This window comes from Eucyclogobius newberryi, unplaced genomic scaffold (assembly GCF_026437365.1).
Source record: "Eucyclogobius newberryi isolate DKJ021-1_F unplaced genomic scaffold, fEucNew1.0.hap1 SCAF_7, whole genome shotgun sequence".
In the NCBI taxonomy this organism is placed as follows: domain Eukaryota; kingdom Metazoa; phylum Chordata; class Actinopteri; order Gobiiformes; family Gobiidae; genus Eucyclogobius; species Eucyclogobius newberryi.
Window position 1 is genome coordinate 760,660 of NW_027316389.1, and position 22,617 is coordinate 783,276.

At 39.9% G+C, this 22,617-nt stretch overlaps 1 protein-coding gene across 1 annotated transcript in view; it reads right to left on the minus strand.

The window, feature by feature from the left end:
• The window catches only part of LOC140349281 (nucleobindin-2-like), a 117,235-nt gene extending 95,075 nt beyond the window's left edge, over window positions 1-22,160 (minus strand). Inside the window, exons 1-3 of the mRNA XM_072435555.1 lie at window positions 22,134-22,160; window positions 21,315-21,422; window positions 19,833-19,963 (exon numbers count right to left, since the gene is read on the minus strand). Of these exons, the coding sequence (XP_072291656.1) occupies window positions 19,833-19,963; window positions 21,315-21,422; window positions 22,134-22,160 (266 nt within the window). The remainder of the gene's footprint in view (window positions 1-19,832; window positions 19,964-21,314; window positions 21,423-22,133) is intronic.
• Between the last annotated feature and the right edge of the window lie 457 nt (window positions 22,161-22,617).

Genomic DNA, 22,617 nt, shown 5'->3' on the forward strand with positions numbered 1-22,617 from the left:
GACTCTCATGACTCTCATGACTCTCATGACTCTCATAACTCTCATAACTCTCATGACTCATAACTCTCATAACTTTCATAACTCTCATAACTCTCATGACTCTCATAACTCTCATAAATCTCATGACTCTCATAACTCTCATAACTCTCATGACTCTCATGACTCATAACTCTCATGACTCTCATAACTCTCATGACTCTCATGACTCATAACTCTCATGACTCTCATAACTCTCATGATTTACAAGACTCTCATAAATCTCATGACTCTCATAACTCTCATAACTCTCATGATTCACAAGACTCTCATAAATCTCATAACTCTCATGACTCTCATAACTCTCATAACTCTCATGATTCACAAGACTCTCATAAATCTCATAACTCTCATAACTCGCATGACTCTCATGACTCTCATGACTCTCATAATTCTCATGACACTCATAACTCTCATAACTCTCATGACTCTCATGACTCATAACTCTCATGACTCTCATAACTCTCATGACTCTCATGACTCTCATAACTCTCATGATTTACAAGACTCTCATAAATCTCATGACTCTCATAACTCTCATAACTCTCATAACTCTCATAACTCATGACTCTCATAACTCTCATGACTCATAACTCTCATAACTCGTGACTCTCATGACTCTCATGACTCTCATAACTCTCCTAACTCTCATGACTCTCATAACTCTCATGACTCTCATAACTCTCATGACTCTCATGACTCTCATAACTCTCATGACTCTCATAACTCTCATGACTCTCATGACTCTCATAACTCTCATGACTCTCATGACTCTCATGACTCTCATAATTCTCATGACACTCATAACTCTCATAACTCTCATGACTCTCATGACTCATAACTCTCATGACTCTCATAACTCTCATGACTCTCATGACTCTCATAACTCTCATGATTTACAAGACTCTCATAAATCTCATGACTCTCATAACTCTCATAACTCTCATGATTCACAAGACTCTCATAACTCTCATGACTCTCATGACTCTCATAACTCTCATAACTCTCATGATTCACAAGACTCTCATAAATCTCATAACTCTCATGACTCTCATAACTCTCATAACTCTCATGATTCACAAGACTCTCATAACTCTCATAACTCTCATAACTCGCATGACTCTCATAACTCTCATGACTCTCATGACACTCATGACACTCATGACTCTCATAACTCTCATAACTCTCATGACTCTCATGACTCTCATGACTCTCATGACTCTCATGACTCTCATAACTCTCATGACTCTCATGACTCTCATGACTCTCATAACTCTCATGACTCTCATGACTCTCATGACTCTCATGACTCTCATGACTCTCATAACTCTCATGACTCTCATGACTCTCATGACTCTCATGACTCTCATGACTCTCATAACTCTCATGACTCTCATGACTCATAACTCTCATGACTCTCATGACTCTCATGACTCTCATGACACTCATGACACTCATGACTCTCATGACTCTCATGACTCTCATGACTCTCATGACTCTCATAACTCTCATAACTCTCATGACTCATAACTCTCATAACTTTCATAACTCTCATAACTCTCATGACTCTCATAACTCTCATAAATCTCATGACTCTCATAACTCTCATAACTCTCATGACTCTCATGACTCATAACTCTCATGACTCTCATAACTCTCATGACTCTCATGACTCATAACTCTCATGACTCTCATAACTCTCATGATTTACAAGACTCTCATAAATCTCATGACTCTCATAACTCTCATAACTCTCATGATTCACAAGACTCTCATAAATCTCATAACTCTCATGACTCTCATAACTCTCATAACTCTCATGATTCACAAGACTCTCATAAATCTCATAACTCTCATAACTCGCATGACTCTCATGACTCTCATGACTCTCATAATTCTCATGACACTCATAACTCTCATAACTCTCATGACTCTCATGACTCATAACTCTCATGACTCTCATAACTCTCATGACTCTCATGACTCTCATAACTCTCATGATTTACAAGACTCTCATAAATCTCATGACTCTCATAACTCTCATAACTCTCATGATTCACAAGACTCTCATAACTCTCATGACTCTCATGACTCTCATAACTCTCATAACTCTCATGATTCACAAGACTCTCATAAATCTCATAACTCTCATGACTCTCATAACTCTCATAACTCTCATGATTCACAAGACTCTCATAAATCTCATAACTCTCATGACTCTCATAACTCTCATAACTCTCATGATTCACAAGACTCTCATAAATCTCATAACTCTCATGACTCGCATGACTCTCATGACTCTCATAACTCTCATAACTCTCATGATTCACAAGACTCTCATAAATCTCATAACTCTCATGACTCTCATAACTCTCATAACTCTCATGATTCACAAGACTCTCATAAATCTCATATCTCTCATGACTCTCATGACTCATAACTCTCATGACTCTCATAACTCTCATAACTCTCATGATTCACAAGACTCTCATAACTCTCATAACTCTCATGACTCTCATGACTCTCATGACTCTCATAACTCTCATAACTCATAACTCTCATAACTCTCATGACTCTCATGACTCTCATAACTCTCATAACTCTCATGACTCTCATGACTCTCATAACTCCCATGACTCTCATGACTCTCATAACTCTCATAACGCATAACTCTCATGACTCTCATGACTCTCGTGACTCTCATGACTCTCATGACTCTCATAACTCTCATAACTCTCATGACTCTCATGACTCTCATGACTCTCATGACTCTCATGACTCTCAAAACTCTCATGACTCTCATGACTCTCATAACTCTCATGACTCTCATAACTCTCATAACTCTCATGACTCTCATGACTCTCATAACTCTCATAACTATCATGACTCTCATGACTCTCTTGACTTTCTTGACTCTCATGACTCTCATGACTCTCATGATTCACAAGACTCTCATAAATCTCATAACTCTCATAACTCTCATGACTCTCATGACTCTCATAACTCTCATGACTCTCATAACTCTCAAAACTCATAACTCTCATAACTCTCATGACTCTCATGACTCTCATAACTCTCATAACTCTCATGACTCTCATGACTCTCATGACTCTCATAACTCCCATGACTCTCATGACTCTCATAACTCTCATAACGCATAACTCTCATGACTCTCATGACTCTCGTAACTCTCGTGACTCTCGTGACTCTCGTGACTCTCATGACTCTCATGACTCTCAAAACTCTCATGACTCTCATGACTCTCATAACTCTCATGACTCTCATAACTCTCATGACTCTCATGACTCTCATAACTCTCATAACTCTCATGACTCTCATGACTCTCATGACTCTCATGACTCTCATAACTCTCATGATTCACAAGACTCTCATAAAGCTCATGACTCTCATGATTCTCATGACTCTCATGACTCTCATAACTCTCATAACTCTCATGACTCTCATAACTCCCATGACTCTCATAACTCTCATAACGCATAACTCTCATGACTCTCATGACTCTCGTGACTCTCGTAACTCTCGTGACTCTCGTGACTCTCATGACTCTCATGACTCTCATGACTCTCAAAACTCTCATGACTCTCATGACTCTCATAACTCTCATAACTCTCATGACTCTCATAACTCTCATGACTCTCATGACTCTCATAACTCTCATAACTATCATGACTCTCATAACTCTCATGACTCTCATGACTCTCATGACTCTCATGACTCTCATGACTCTCATAACTCTCATAACTATCATGACTCTCATAACTCTCATGACTCTCATGACTCTCATGACTCTCATAGCTCTCATAACTCTCATAACTCTCATGACTCATAACTCTCATGACTCTCATAACTCTCATAACTCTCATGACTCATAACTCTCATGACTCATAACTCTCATAACTCTCATAACTCTCATAACTCATGACTCTCATGACTCTCATAACTCTCATGACTCATAACTCTCATAACTCTCATAACTCTCATAACTCTCATAACTCGTGACTCTCATGACTCTCATGACTCTCATAACTCTCATAACTCTCATGACTCATGATTCTCATAACTCTCATGACTCATAACTCTCATAACTCTCATGACTCTCATTACTCTCATGACTCTCATGACTCTCATAACTCTCATGACTCTCATAACTCTCATGACTCTCATGACTCTCATAACTCTCGTAACTCTCATGACTCTCATGACTCTCATGACTCTCATGACTCTCATGACTCTCATGACTCTCATGACTCTCATGACTCTCATAACTCTCATGACTCTCATAACTCTCATGACTCTCATGACTCTCATGACTCATAACTCTCATGACTCTCATAACTCTCATGACTCTCATAACTCTCATGATTTACAAGACTCTCATAAATCTCATGACTCTCATAACTCTCATAACTCTCATAACTCTCATGATTCACAAGACTCTCATAAATCTCATAACTCTCATGACTCTCATAACTCTCATAACTCTCATGATTCACAAGACTCTCATAAATCTCATAACTCTCATGACTCTCATAACTCTCATAACTCTCATGATTCACAAGACTCTCATAAATCTCATAACTCTCATGACTCTCATAACTCTCATAACTCGCATGACTCTCATGACTCTCATTACTCTCATAACTCTCATGACTCTCATAACTCTCATAACTCTCATAACTCTCATGACTCTCATAACTCTCATAACTCTCATGACTCATAACTCTCATAACTCTCATAACTCTCATAACTCATGACTCTCATAACTCTCATGACTCATAACTCTCATAACTCTCATAACTCGTGACTCTCATGACTCTCATGACTCTCATAACTCTCATAACTCTCATGACTCATGATTCTCATAACTCTCATGACTCATAACTCTCATAACTCTCATGACTCTCATGACTCTCATAACTCTCATGACTCTCATAACTCTCATGACTCTCATGACTCTCATAACTCTCATGACTCTCATGACTCTCATGACTCTCATAATTCTCATGACACTCATAACTCTCATAACTCTCATGACTCTCATGACTCATAACTCTCATGACTCTCATAACTCTCATGACTCTCATGACTCTCATAACTCTCATGATTTACAAGACTCTCATAAATCTCATGACTCTCATAACTCTCATAACTCTCATGATTCACAAGACTCTCATAACTCTCATGACTCTCATAACTCTCATAACTCTCATGATTCACAAGACTCTCATAAATCTCATAACTCTCATGACTCTCATAACTCTCATAACTCTCATGATTCACAAGACTCTCATAACTCTCATAACTCTCATAACTCGCATGACTCTCATAACTCTCATGACTCTCATGACACTCATGACACTCATGACTCTCATAACTCTCATAACTCTCATGACTCTCATGACTCTCATGACTCTCATGACTCTCATGACTCTCATAACTCTCATGACTCTCATGACTCTCATGACTCTCATAACTCTCATGACTCTCATGACTCTCATGACTCTCATGACTCTCATGACTCTCATAACTCTCATGACTCTCATGACTCTCATGACTCTCATGACTCTCATGACTCTCATAACTCTCATGACTCTCATGACTCATAACTCTCATGACTCTCATGACTCTCATGACTCTCATGACACTCATGACACTCATGACTCTCATGACTCTCATGACTCTCATGACTCTCATGACTCTCATAACTCTCATAACTCTCATGACTCATAACTCTCATAACTTTCATAACTCTCATAACTCTCATGACTCTCATAACTCTCATAAATCTCATGACTCTCATAACTCTCATAACTCTCATGACTCTCATGACTCATAACTCTCATGACTCTCATAACTCTCATGACTCTCATGACTCATAACTCTCATGACTCTCATAACTCTCATGATTTACAAGACTCTCATAAATCTCATGACTCTCATAACTCTCATAACTCTCATGATTCACAAGACTCTCATAAATCTCATAACTCTCATGACTCTCATAACTCTCATAACTCTCATGATTCACAAGACTCATAAATCTCATAACTCTCATAACTCATGACTCTCATAACTCTCATGACTCATAACTCTCATAACTCTCATAACTCCTGACTCTCATGACTCTCATGACTCTCATAACTCTCATAACTCTCATGACTCATGATTCTCATAACTCTCATGACTCATAACTCTCATAACTCTCATGACTCTCATGACTCTCATAACTCTCATGACTCTCATAACTCTCATGACTCTCATGACTCTCAAAACTCTCATGACTCTCATGACTCTCATAACTCTCATGACTCTCATAACTCTCATAACTCTCATGACTCTCATGACTCTCATAACTCTCATAACTATCATGACTCTCATGACTCTCTTGACTTTCTTGACTCTCATGACTCTCATGACTCTCATGATTCACAAGACTCTCATAAATCTCATAACTCTCATAACTCTCATGACTCTCATGACTCTCATGACTCTCATAACTCTCATGACTCTCATAACTCTCATAACTCATAACTCTCATAACTCTCATGACTCTCATGACTCTCATAACTCTCATAACTCTCATGACTCTCATGACTCTCATAACTCCCATGACTCTCATGACTCTCATAACTCTCATAACGCATAACTCTCATGACTCTCATGACTCTCGTAACTCTCGTGACTCTCGTGACTCTCGTGACTCTCATGACTCTCATGACTCTCAAAACTCTCATGACTCTCATGACTCTCATAACTCTCATGACTCTCATAACTCTCATGACTCTCATGACTCTCATAACTCTCATAACTCTCATGACTCTCATGACTCTCATGACTCTCATGACTCTCATAACTCTCATAACTCTCATGATTCACAAGACTCTCATAAATCTCATAACTCTCATGACTCTCATGACTCTCATAACTCTCATGATTCACAAGACTCTCATAAAGCTCATGACTCTCATGATTCTCATAACTCTAATAACTCTCATGACTCTCATGACTCTCATAACTCTCATGACTCATAACTCTCATAACTCTCATAACTCTCATAACTCTCATAACTCGTGACTCTCATGACTCTCATAACTCTCATAACTCTCATGACTCATGATTCTCATAACTCTCATGACTCATAACTCTCATAACTCTCATGACTCTCATTACTCTCATGACTCTCATGACTCTCATAACTCTCATGACTCTCATAACTCTCATGACTCTCATGACTCTCATAACTCTCGTAACTCTCATGACTCTCATGACTCTCATGACTCTCATGACTCTCATGACTCTCATGACTCTCATGACTCTCATAACTCTCATGACTCTCATGACTCATAACTCTCATGACTCTCATAACTCTCATGACTCTCATAACTCTCATGATTTACAAGACTCTCATAAATCTCATGACTCTCATAACTCTCATAACTCTCATGATTCACAAGACTCTCATAAATCTCATAACTCTCATGACTCTCATAACTCTCATAACTCTCATGATTCACAAGACTCTCATAAATCTCATAACTCTCATGACTCTCATAACTCTCATAACTCTCATGATTCACAAGACTCTCATAAATCTCATAACTCTCATGACTCTCATAACTCTCATAACTCGCATGACTCTCATGACTCTCATTACTCTCATAACTCTCATGACTCTCATAACTCATAACTCTCATAACTCTCATAACTCTCATGACTCTCATAACTCTCATAACTCTCATGACTCATAACTCTCATAACTCTCATAACTCTCATAACTCTCATAACTCATGACTCTCATAACTCTCATGACTCATAACTCTCATAACTCTCATAACTCGTGACTCTCATGACTCTCATGACTCTCATAACTCTCATAACTCTCATGACTCATGATTCTCATAACTCTCATGACTCATAACTCTCATAACTCTCATGACTCTCATGACTCTCATAACTCTCATGACTCTCATAACTCTCATGACTCTCATAACTCTCATGACTCTCATGACTCTCATGACTCTCATAATTCTCATGACACTCATAACTCTCATAACTCTCATGACTCTCATGACTCATAACTCTCATGACTCTCATAACTCTCATGACTCTCATGACTCTCATAACTCTCATGATTTACAAGACTCTCATAAATCTCATGACTCTCATAACTCTCATAACTCTCATGATTCACAAGACTCTCATAACTCTCATGACTCGCATGACTCTCATAACTCTCATAACTCTCATGATTCACAAGACTCTCATAAATCTCATAACTCTCATGACTCTCATAACTCTCATAACTATCATGACTCTCATGACTCTCTTGACTTTCTTGACTCTCATGACTCTCATGACTCTCATGATTCACAAGACTCTCATAAATCTCATAACTCTCATAACTCTCATGACTCTCATGACTCTCATGACTCTCACAACTCTCATGACTCTCATAACTCTCATAACTCATAACTCTCATAACTCTCATGACTCTCATGACTCTCATAACTCTCATAACTCTCATGACTCTCATGACTCTCATGACTCTCATAACTCCCATGACTCTCATGACTCTCATAACTCTCATAACGCATAACTCTCATGACTCTCATGACTCTCGTAACTCTCGTGACTCTCGTGACTCTCGTGACTCTCATGACTCTCATGACTCTCAAAACTCTCATGACTCTCATGACTCTCATAACTCTCATGACTCTCATAACTCTCATGACTCTCATGACTCTCATAACTCTCATAACTCTCATGACTCTCATGACTCTCATGACTCTCATGACTCTCATAACTCTCATAACTCTCATGATTCACAAGACTCTCATAAATCTCATAACTCTCATGACTCTCATGACTCTCATAACTCTCATGATTCACAAGACTCTCATAAAGCTCATGACTCTCATGATTCTCATAACTCTAATAACTCTCATGACTCTCATGACTCATAACTCTCATAACTCTCATGATTCACAAGACTCTCATAAATCTCATAACTCTCATGACTCTCATAACTCTCATAACTCTCATGACTCTCATGACTCTCATGACTCTCATAACTCTCATGACTCTCATAACTCATAACTCTCATAACTCTCATGACTCTCATGACTCTCATAACTCTCATAACTCTCATGACTCTCATAACTCCCATGACTCTCATAACTCTCATAACGCATAACTCTCATGACTCTCATGACTCTCGTGACTCTCGTAACTCTCGTGACTCTCGTGACTCTCATGACTCTCATGACTCTCATGACTCTCATGACTCTCAAAACTCTCATGACTCTCATGACTCTCATAACTCTCATAACTCTCATGACTCTCATAACTCTCATGACTCTCATGACTCTCATAACTCTCATAACTATCATGACTCTCATAACTCTCATGACTCTCATGACTCTCATGACTCTCATGACTCTCATGACTCTCATAACTCTCATAACTATCATGACTCTCATAACTCTCATGACTCTCATGACTCTCATGACTCTCATAGCTCTCATAACTCTCATAACTCTCATGACTCATAACTCTCATGACTCTCATAACTCTCATAACTCTCATGACTCATAACTCTCATGACTCATAACTCTCATAACTCTCATAACTCTCATAACTCATGACTCTCATGACTCTCATAACTCTCATGACTCATAACTCTCATAACTCTCATAACTCTCATAACTCTCATAACCCGTGACTCTCATGACTCTCATGACTCTCATAACTCTCATAACTCTCATGACTCATGATTCTCATAACTCTCATGACTCATAACTCTCATAACTCTCATGACTCTCATTACTCTCATGACTCTCATGACTCTCATAACTCTCATGACTCTCATAACTCTCATGACTCTCATGACTCTCATAACTCTCGTAACTCTCATGACTCTCATGACTCTCATGACTCTCATGACTCTCATGACTCTCATGACTCTCATGACTCTCATGACTCTCATAACTCTCATGACTCTCATGACTCTCATGACTCATAACTCTCATGACTCTCATAACTCTCATGACTCTCATAACTCTCATGATTTACAAGACTCTCATAAATCTCATGACTCTCATAACTCTCATAACTCTCATAACTCTCATGATTCACAAGACTCTCATAAATCTCATAACTCTCATGACTCTCATAACTCTCATAACTCTCATGATTCACAAGACTCTCATAAATCTCATAACTCTCATGACTCTCATAACTCTCATAACTCTCATGATTCACAAGACTCTCATGAATCTCATAACTCTCATGACTCTCATAACTCTCATAACTCGCATGACTCTCATGACTCTCATTACTCTCATAACTCTCATGACTCTCATAACTCATAACTCTCATAACTCTCATAACTCTCATGACTCTCATAACTCTCATAACTCTCATGACTCATAACTCTCATAACTCTCATAACTCTCATAACTCATGACTCTCATAACTCTCATGACTCATAACTCTCATAACTCGTGACTCTCATGACTCTCATGACTCTCATAACTCTCATAACTCTCATGACTCATGATTCTCATAACTCTCATGACTCATAACTCTCATAACTCTCATGACTCTCATGACTCTCATAACTCTCATGACTCTCATAACTCTCATAACTCTCATGACTCTCATAACTCTCATGACTCTCATGACTCTCATAACTCTCATGACTCTCATGACTCTCATGACTCTCATAATTCTCATGACACTCATAACTCTCATAACTCTCATGACTCTCATGACTCATAACTCTCATGACTCTCATAACTCTCATGACTCTCATGACTCTCATAACTCTCATGATTTACAAGACTCTCATAAATCTCATGACTCTCATAACTCTCATAACTCTCATGATTCACAAGACTCTCATAACTCTCATGACTCTCATGACTCTCATAACTCTCATAACTCTCATGATTCACAAGACTCTCATAAATCTCATAACTCTCATGACTCTCATAACTCTCATAACTCTCATGATTCACAAGACTCTCATAACTCTCATAACTCGCATGACTCTCATAACTCTCATGACTCTCATGACACTCATGACACTCATGACTCTCATAACTCTCATAACTCTCATGACTCTCATGACTCTCATGACTCTCATGACTCTCATAACTCTCATAACTCTCATAACTCTCATGACTCATAACTCTCATGACTCTCATAACTCTCATAACTCTCATGACTCATAACTCTCATGACTCATAACTCTCATAACTCTCATAACTCTCATAACTCTCATGATTCACAAGACTCTCATAACTCTCATAACTCTCATAACTCGCATGACTCTCATAACTCTCATGACTCTCATGACACTCATGACACTCATGACTCTCATAACTCTCATAACTCTCATGACTCTCATGACTCTCATGACTCTCATGACTCTCATAACTCTCATAACTCTCATAACTCTCATGACTCATAACTCTCATGACTCTCATAACTCTCATAACTCTCATGACTCATAACTCTCATGACTCATGACTCTCATAACTCTCATGACTCATAACTCTCATAACTCTCATAACTCTCATAACTCTCATAACTCGTGACTCTCATGACTCTCATGACTCTCATAACTCTCATAACTCTCATGACTCATGATTCTCATAACTCTCATGACTCATAACTCTCATAACTCTCATGACTCTCATTACTCTCATGACTCTCATGACTCTCATAACTCTCATGACTCTCATAACTCTCATGACTCTCATGACTCTCATAACTCTCGTAACTCTCATGACTCTCATGACTCTCATGACTCTCATGACTCTCATGACTCTCATGACTCTCATGACTCTCATAACTCTCATGACTCTCATGACTCTCATGACTCATAACTCTCATGACTCTCATAACTCTCATGACTCTCATAACTCTCATGATTTACAAGACTCTCATAAATCTCATGACTCTCATAACTCTCATAACTCTCATAACTCTCATGATTCACAAGACTCTCATAAATCTCATAACTCTCATGACTCTCATAACTCTCATAACTCTCATGATTCACAAGACTCTCATAAATCTCATAACTCTCATGACTCTCATAACTCTCATAACTCTCATGATTCACAAGACTCTCATGAATCTCATAACTCTCATGACTCTCATAACTCTCATAACTCGCATGACTCTCATGACTCTCATTACTCTCATAACTCTCATGACTCTCATAACTCATAACTCTCATAACTCTCATAACTCTCATGACTCTCATAACTCTCATAACTCTCATGACTCATAACTCTCATAACTCTCATAACTCTCATAACTCATGACTCTCATAACTCTCATGACTCATAACTCTCATAACTCGTGACTCTCATGACTCTCATGACTCTCATAACTCTCATAACTCTCATGACTCATGATTCTCATAACTCTCATGACTCATAACTCTCATAACTCTCATGACTCTCATGACTCTCATAACTCTCATGACTCTCATAACTCTCATAACTCTCATGACTCTCATAACTCTCATGACTCTCATGACTCTCATAACTCTCATGACTCTCATGACTCTCATGACTCTCATAATTCTCATGACACTCATAACTCTCATAACTCTCATGACTCTCATGACTCTCATAACTCTCATGATTTACAAGACTCTCATAAATCTCATGACTCTCATAACTCTCATAACTCTCATGATTCACAAGACTCTCATAACTCTCATGACTCTCATGACTCTCATAACTCTCATAACTCTCATGATTCACAAGACTCTCATAAATCTCATAACTCTCATGACTCTCATAACTCTCATAACTCTCATGATTCACAAGACTCTCATAACTCTCATAACTCTCATAACTCGCATGACTCTCATAACTCTCATGACTCTCATGACACTCATGACACTCATGACTCTCATAACTCTCATAACTCTCATGACTCTCATGACTCTCATGACTCTCATGACTCTCATAACTCTCATGACTCTCATGACTCTCATGACTCTCATAACTCTCATGACTCTCATGACTCTCATGACTCTCATGACTCTCATGACTCTCATAACTCTCATGACTCTCATGACTCTCATGACTCTCATGACTCTCATGACTCTCATAACTCTCATGACTCTCATGACTCATAACTCTCATGACTCTCATGACTCTCATGACTCTCATGACACTCATGACACTCATGACTCTCATGACTCTCATGACTCTCATGACTCTCATGACTCTCATAACTCTCATAACTCTCATGACTCATAACTCTCATAACTTTCATAACTCTCATAACTCTCATGACTCTCATAACTCTCATAAATCTCATGACTCTCATAACTCTCATAACTCTCATGACTCTCATGACTCATAACTCTCATGACTCTCATAACTCTCATGACTCTCATGACTCATAACTCTCATGACTCTCATAACTCTCATGATTTACAAGACTCTCATAAATCTCATGACTCTCATAACTCTCATAACTCTCATGATTCACAAGACTCTCATAAATCTCATAACTCTCATGACTCTCATAACTCTCATAACTCTCATGATTCACAAGACTCTCATAAATCTCATAACTCTCATAACTCGCATGACTCTCATGACTCTCATGACTCTCATGACTCTCATAACTCATAACTCTCATAACTCTCATAACTCTCATGACTCTCATAACTCTCATAACTCTCATGACTCTCATGACTCATAACTCTCATAACTCTCATAACTCTCATAACTCCTGACTCTCATGACTCTCATGACTCTCATGACTCTCATGACTCTCATGACTCTCAAAACTCTCATGACTCTCATGACTCTCATAACTCTCATGACTCTCATAACTCTCATGACTCTCAAAACTCTCATGACTCTCATGACTCTCATAACTCTCATGACTCTCATAACTCTCATAACTCTCATGACTCTCATGACTCTCATAACTCTCATAACTATCATGACTCTCATGACTCTCTTGACTTTCTTGACTCTCATGACTCTCATGACTCTCATGATTCACAAGTCTCTCATAAATCTCATAACTCTCATAACTCTCATGACTCTCATGACTCTCATGACTCTCATAACTCTCATGACTCTCATAACTCTCATAACTCATAACTCTCATAACTCTCATGACTCTCATGACTCTCATAACTCTCATAACTCTCATGACTCTCATGACTCTCATGACTCTCATAACTCCCATGACTCTCATGACTCTCATAACTCTCATAACGCATAACTCTCATGACTCTCATGACTCTCGTAACTCTCGTGACTCTCGTGACTCTCGTGACTCTCATGACTCTCATGACTCTCAAAACTCTCATGACTCTCATGACTCTCATAACTCTCATGACTCTCATAACTCTCATGACTCTCATGACTCTCATAACTCTCATAACTCTCATGACTCTCATGACTCTCATGACTCTCATGACTCTCATAACTCTCATAACTCTCATGATTCACAAGACTCTCATAAATCTCATAACTCTCATGACTCTCATGACTCTCATAACTCTCATGATTCACAAGACTCTCATAAAGCTCATGACTCTCATGATTCTCATAACTCTAATAACTGTCATGACTCTCATGACTCATAACTCTCATAACTCTCATGATTCACAAGACTCTCATAAATGTCATAACTCTCATGACTCTCATAACTCTCATAACTCTCATGACTCTCATGACTCTCATGACTCTCATAACTCTCATGACTCTCATAACTCATAACTCTCATAACTCTCATGACTCTCATGACTCTCATAACTCTCATAACTCTCATGACTCTCATAACTCCCATGACTCTCATAACTCTCATAACGCATAACTCTCATGACTCTCATGACTCTCGTGACTCTCGTAACTCTCGTGACTCTCGTGACTCTCATGACTCTCATGACTCTCATGACTCTCATGACTCTCAAAACTCTCATGACTCTCATGACTCTCATAACTCTCATAACTCTCATGACTCTCATAACTCTCATGACTCTCATGACTCTCATAACTCTCATAACTATCATGACTCTCATAACTCTCATGACTCTCATGACTCTCATGACTCTCATGACTCTCATGACTCTCATAACTCTCATAACTATCATGACTCTCATAACTCTCATGACTCTCATGACTCTCATGACTCTCATAGCTCTCATAACTCTCATAACTCTCATGACTCATAACTCTCATGACTCTCATAACTCTCATAACTCTCATGACTCATAACTCTCATGACTCATAACTCTCATAACTCTCATAACTCTCATAACTCATGACTCTCATGACTCTCATAACTCTCATGACTCATAACTCTCATAACTCTCATAACTCTCATAACTCTCATAACTCGTGACTCTCATGACTCTCATGACTCTCATAACTCTCATAACTCTCATGACTCATGATTCTCATAACTCTCATGACTCATAACTCTCATAACTCTCATGACTCTCATTACTCTCATGACTCTCATGACTCTCATAACTCTCATGACTCTCATAACTCTCATGACTCTCATGACTCTCATAACTCTCGTAACTCTCATGACTCTCATGACTCTCATGACTCTCATGACTCTCATAACTCTCATGACTCTCATGACTCTCATGACTCATAACTCTCATGACTCTCATAACTCTCATGACTCTCATAACTCTCATGATTTACAAGACTCTCATAAATCTCATGACTCTCATAACTCTCATAACTCTCATAACTCTCATGATTCACAAGACTCTCATAAATCTCATAACTCTCATGACTCTCATAACTCTCATGATTCACAAGACTCTCATAAATCTCATAACTCTCATGACTCTCATAACTCTCATAACTCTCATGATTCACAAGACTCTCATAAATCTCATAACTCTCATGACTCTCATAACTCTCATAACTCGCATGACTCTCATGACTCTCATTACTCTCATAACTCTCATGACTCTCATAACTCATAACTCTCATAACTCTCATAACTCTCATGACTCTCATAACTCTCATAACTCTCATGACTCATAACTCTCATAACTCTCATAACTCTCATAACTCATGACTCTCATAACTCTCATGACTCATAACTCTCATAACTCTCATAACTCGTGACTCTCATGACTCTCATGACTCTCATAACTCTCATAACTCTCATGACTCATGATTCTCATAACTCTCATGACTCATAACTCTCATAACTCTCATGACTCTCATGACTCTCATAACTCTCATGACTCTCATAACTCTCATGACTCTCATGACTCTCATAACTCTCATGACTCTCATGACTCTCATAATTCTCATGACACTCATAACTCTCATAACTCTCATGACTCTCATGACTCATAACTCTCATGACTCTCATAACTCTCATGACTCTCATGACTCTCATAACTCTCATGATTTACAAGACTCTCATAAATCTCATGACTCTCATAACTCTCATAACTCTCATGATTCACAAGACTCTCATAACTCTCATGACTCTCATGACTCTCATAACTCTCATAACTCTCATGATTCACAAGACTCTCATAACTCTCATAACTCTCATAACTCGCATGACTCTCATAACTCTCATGACTCTCATGACACTCATGACACTCATGACTCTCATAACTCTCATAACTCTCATGACTCTCATGACTCTCATGACTCTCATGACTCTCATGACTCTCATAACTCTCATGACTCTCATGACTCTCATGACTCTCATAACTCTCATGACTCTCATGACTCTCATGACTCTCATGACTCTCATAACTCTCATGACTCTCATGACTCTCATGACTCTCATGACTCTCATAACTCTCATGACTCTCATGACTCATAACTCTCATGACTCTCATGACTCTCATGACTCTCATGACACTCATGACACTCATGACTCTCATGACTCTCATGACTCTCATGACTCTCATGACTCTCATAACTCTCATAACTCTCATGACTCATAACTCTCATAACTTTCATAACTCTCATAACTCTCATGACTCTCATAACTCTCATAAATCTCATGACTCTCATAACTCTCATAACTCTCATGACTCTCATGACTCATAACTCTCATGACTCTCATAACTCTCATGACTCTCATGACTCATAACTCTCATGACTCTCATAACTCTCATGATTTACAAGACTCTCATAAATCTCATGACTCTCATAACTCTCATAACTCTCATGATTCACAAGACTCTCATAAATCTCATAACTCTCATGACTCTCATAACTCTCATAACTCTCATGATTCACAAGACTCTCATAACTCTCATAACTCGCATGACTCTCATGACTCTCATGACTCTCATAACTCTCATGACTCTCATAACTCATAACTCTCATAACTCTCATAACTCTCATGACTCTCATAACTCTCATAACTCTCATGACTCTCATGACTCATAACTCTCATAACTCTCATAACTCTCATAACTCATGACTCTCATAACTCTCATGACTCATAACTCTCATAACTCTCATAACTCCTGACTCTCATGACTCTCATGACTCTCATAACTCTCATAACTCTCATGACTCATGATTCTCATAACTCTCATGACTCATAACTCTCATAACTCTCATGACTCTCATGACTCTCATAACTCTCATGACTCTCATAACTCTCATGACTCTCATGACTCTCATAACTCTCATGACTCTCATGACTCTCATGACTCTCATAATTCTCATGACTCTCATAACTCTCATAACTCTCATGACTCTCATGACTCATAACTCTCATGACTCTCATAACTCTCATGACTCTCATGACTCTCATAACTCTCATAACTCTCATGATTTACAAGACTCTCATAAATCTCATGACTCTCATAACTCTCATAACTCTCATGATTCACAAGACTCTCATAACTCTCATGACTCCCATGACTCTCATAACTCTCATAACTCTCATGATTCACAAGACTCTCATAACTCTCATAACTCTCATAACTCTCATGACACTCATGACACTCATGACTCTCATGACTCTCATGACTCTCATGACTCTCATGACTCTCATGACTCTCATGACTCTCATAACTCTCATAACTCTCATGACTCTCATGACTCTCATAACTCCCATGACTCTCATGACTCTCATAACTCTCATAACGCATAACTCTCATGACTCTCATGACTCTCGTGACTCTCATGACTCTCATGACTCTCATAACTCTCATAACTCTCATGACTCTCATGACTCTCATAACTCTCATAACTCTCATAACTCTCATGACTCTCATGACTCCCATGACTCTCATGACTCTCATAACTCTCATAACGCATAACTCTCATGACTCTCATGACTCTCGTGACTCTCATGACTCTCATGACTCTCATAACTCTCATAACTCTCATGACTCTCATGACTCTCATGACTCTCATAACTCTCATAACTCTCATAACTCTCATGACTCTCATGACTCCCATGACTCTCATGACTCTCATAACTCTCATAACGCATAACTCTCATGACTCTCATGACTCTCGTGACTCTCATGACTCTCATGACTCTCATAACTCTCATAACTCTCATGACTCTCATGACTCTCATGACTCTCATAACTCTCATGACTCTCATGACTCTCATGACTCTCATGACTCTCATGACTCTCATGACTCTCATGACTCTCATAACTCTCATGACTCTCATGACTCTCATGACTCTCATGACTCTCATAACTCTCATGATTCACAAGACTCTCATAAATCTCATAACTCTCATGACTCTCATGACTCATAACTCTCATGACTCTCATGACTCTCATGACTCTCATGACACTCATGAAACTCATGACTCTCATGACTCTCATGACTCTCATGACTCTCATGACTCTCATAACTCTCATAACTCTCATGACTCATAACTCTCATAACTTTCATAACTCTCATAACTCTCATGACTCTCATAACTCTCATAAATCTCATGACTCTCATAACTCTCATAACTCTCATGATTCACAAGACTCTCATAACTCTCATGACTCTCATGACTCTCATAACTCTCATGATTCACAAGACTCTCATAAATCTCATAACTCTCATGACTCTCATAACTCTCATAACTCTCATGATTCACAAGACTCTCATAAATCTCATAACTCTCATGACTCTCATAACTCTCATAACTCTCATGATTCACAAGACTCTCATAAATCTCATAACTCTCATGACTCTCATAACTCTCATAACTCGCATGACTCTCATAACTCTCATGACTCTCATGACTCTCATGACTCTCATAACTCTCATAACTTTCATAACTCTCATAACTCTCATGACTCTCATAACTCTCATGACTCTCATGACTCTCATAACTCTCATAACTCTCATAACTCTATTTCCGGTCTCTTCTTGACATGATTTTCCTCTAACAATTTAATATTTCTTGCAGATCTTTGAGCTTTTTCTCCCTTTGATTCTTTCTCTGAGGCGATGTCTATAACGTGTCCTCTCAACACGGCTTGCAAAGCGTCCCAAAGGAGGCGGAGTCTCATGTTCCGCCAGATCAGTCTTTTGTCTTTAAACAAAGGTCATGAAGCAGCTGCATTGAACCTCCAGAAATATAATGTCCAGCTCTGACCTGCTCAGCTTCTGTCAGGTCAGGAGCAGTCATAGTACTAGTATTTGTAGTATTTGCAGTATTGTCAGTACCTTTTCCTTCTGTCAGGTCATGCTTTGTCTTCAGGAGCAGTAATAGTACTATTATTTTTAGTATTTGCAGTAGTGTCAGTACCTTTTCCTTCTGTCAGGTCATGCTTTGTCTTCAGGAGCAGTCTCAGGCGGGTGACTTCTTTTCTCTTGAGTTCGTCCAGTTTAGTCCTGATGCTGCGATGCACAAAGTCCAGCTCCTCAGACAGAGGTCCATCCTGAGCACACAAACACACACTGTGTTGTTGTTGTTGTGGTTGTTGTTGTTATTATTGTTGTTGTTGGTGTTGTTGTGGTTGTTGTTCTGGTTGTTGTTGTTGTTGTTGTCGTCGTTGTTGTGGTGGTGGTTGTTGTGGTTATTGTGGTTGTTGTGGTTATTGTTGTTGGTGTTGTGGTTGTTGTTGTTGTGGTTGTTGTCGTTGTTGTTGTGGCCGTTGTCGTTGTTGTTGTGGTGGTGGTTGTTGTTAGTGTTGTTGTGGTTGTTGTGGTGGTAGTTGTGGTTGTCGTCGTTGTTGTGGTGGTGGTGGTTGTTGTTGTGGTGGTTATTGTGTTTGTTGTGGTTATTGTTGTTGGTGTTTTGGTTGTTGTTGGTGTTGTTGTTGTGGTGGTGGTGGTTGTTGTGGTTGTTGTGTTTATTGTGATTGTTATGGTTGTTGTGGTTATTGTGATTGTTATGGTTGTTGTTGTCGTCATCGTTGTTGTTGTTGTGGTGGTTGTTGTTGTTGTTGTTGTGGTCGTTGTTGTTATTTTGGTTGTTGTTTTCGTTGTTGTGGTTATTGTGGCTGTTGTTGGTGTGGTTGTTGTTGTTGTTGTGGTTGTTGTTGTGGTTGTTTTTGGTGTGGTTGTTGTGGTTGTTGTTGTGATTGTTGTGGTTGTTGTTGTGGTTGTTGTTGGTGTGGTGGTTGTTGTTGTGGTTGTTGTTGTTGTTGGTGGTGTGGTTGTTGTTGTGGTTGTTGATGTGGGGGTTGTTGAGGTTGTTGTTGTGGTGATTGTTGTTGTGGGGGTTGTTGTTGTTGTGGTTGTTGTTGTTTTGTTTTTGTTGTTGTTGTGGTTGTTGTTGTGGTTGTTGTTGTTGTTGTTGTTGTTGTGTTTGTGGTTATTGTGGTTGTTGTGGTTGTTGTGGTTGTTGTGGTTGTGGTTATTGTGGTTGTTGTGGTTGTGGTTGTTGTGGTTGTGGTTGTTGTGGTGTTTGTTGTTGTTGTTGTGGTTGTTGTTGTGGTTGTGGTTGTTGTGGTTATTGTGGTGGTTGTTGTTGTTGTGGTTGCTGTGGTTGTTGTGGTTGTGGTTATTGTGGTTGTTGTTGTGGTTATTGTGGTTGTTGTGGTTGTTGGTGTGGTGGTTGTTGTGGTTATTGTGGTTGTGGTTGTTGTGGTGTTTGTTGTTGTTGTTGTTGTGGTTGTTGTGGTTATTGTGGTGGTTGTTGTTGTTGTTGTGGTTGCTATGGTTGTTGTGGTTGTGGTTATTGTGGTTGTTGTTGTGGTTATTTTGGTTGTTGGTGTGGTTGTTGTGGTTGTTGGTGTGGTGGTGGTTGTTGGTGTGGTGGTTGTTGTTGTTGTTGTTGTTGTTGACCTGTGCGTCGCTGCTGATGGCCTTGCGTAGTTGCTCTCTGAAGTGTGGGTCTTCCTCCAGATACTGCGCCACCTGCTGGAGATACGTCTTGTAATGGAGCTCCACGTCCTGCAACATCAGACGCAAACGCTCATGACCTTAAAACAACTCATTCTCTAGTTACAGGTCAGATCTGTGGAGAGGCGAGCCCCCTCACAGTAAGAACATCCAGTGGTGTCGTTGTTGAACTCACAGCGCTTTTTGGGGACGGAACGTTCTCCTCATGGTTCTGACGGACAGGAACCGACCAGACCTGGACCAGGACCAGAGACAACACACAACGTGCTCCCAGGCTCATCTGAAACACACACACACACACACACACACTGAGGATCATCTGAAACACACACACACACACACACACACACACACACACACACTGAGGATCATCTGAAACACACACACACACACACACACACACACACACTGAGGATCATCTGAAACACACACACACACACACACACACACACACTGAGGATCATCTGAAACACACACACACACACACACACACACACACTGAGGATCATCTGAAACACACACACACACACACACACACACACACTGAGGATCATCTGAAACACACACACACACACACACACACACACACTGAGGATCATCTGAAACACACACACACACACACCAGAGACCTGAGTCCTTCACTGAACTCATGTGGTCCAATCACGGGGCGGCATCTGGCCAGGCCCCTCCCTCTGCTGCACCATCAGGAGGTCCAGAGGGACACTCTGCAGCCGTGCACTTGTCATGGACAACCCTCAGGACCCTCAGGACCCTCAGGACCCCTGTCATGGCGATGGACCCTCAGGACCCCTGGACCCCTGTCATGGTGATGGACCCTCAGGACCCCTGGACCCCTGTCATGGTGATGGACCCTCAGGACCCCTGGACCCCTGTCATGGTGATGGACCCTCAGGACCCTCAGGACCCCTGTTCTGGTGATGGACCCTCAGGACCCCTGTCCTGGTGCTGGACCCTCAGGACCCTCAGGACCCCTGTCATGGTGATGGACCCTCAGGACCCTCAGGACCCTTGTTCTGGTGATGGACCCTCAGGACCCCTGGACCCCTGTCCTGGTGATGGACCCTCAGGACCCCTGTCATGGTGATGGACCCTCAGGACCCTCAGGACCCCTGTCATGGTGATGGACCCTCAGGACCCCTGTCATGGTGATGGACCCTCAGGACCCCTGTCCTGGTGATGGACCCTCAGGACCCTTGTCATGGTGATGGACCCTCAGGACCCCTGG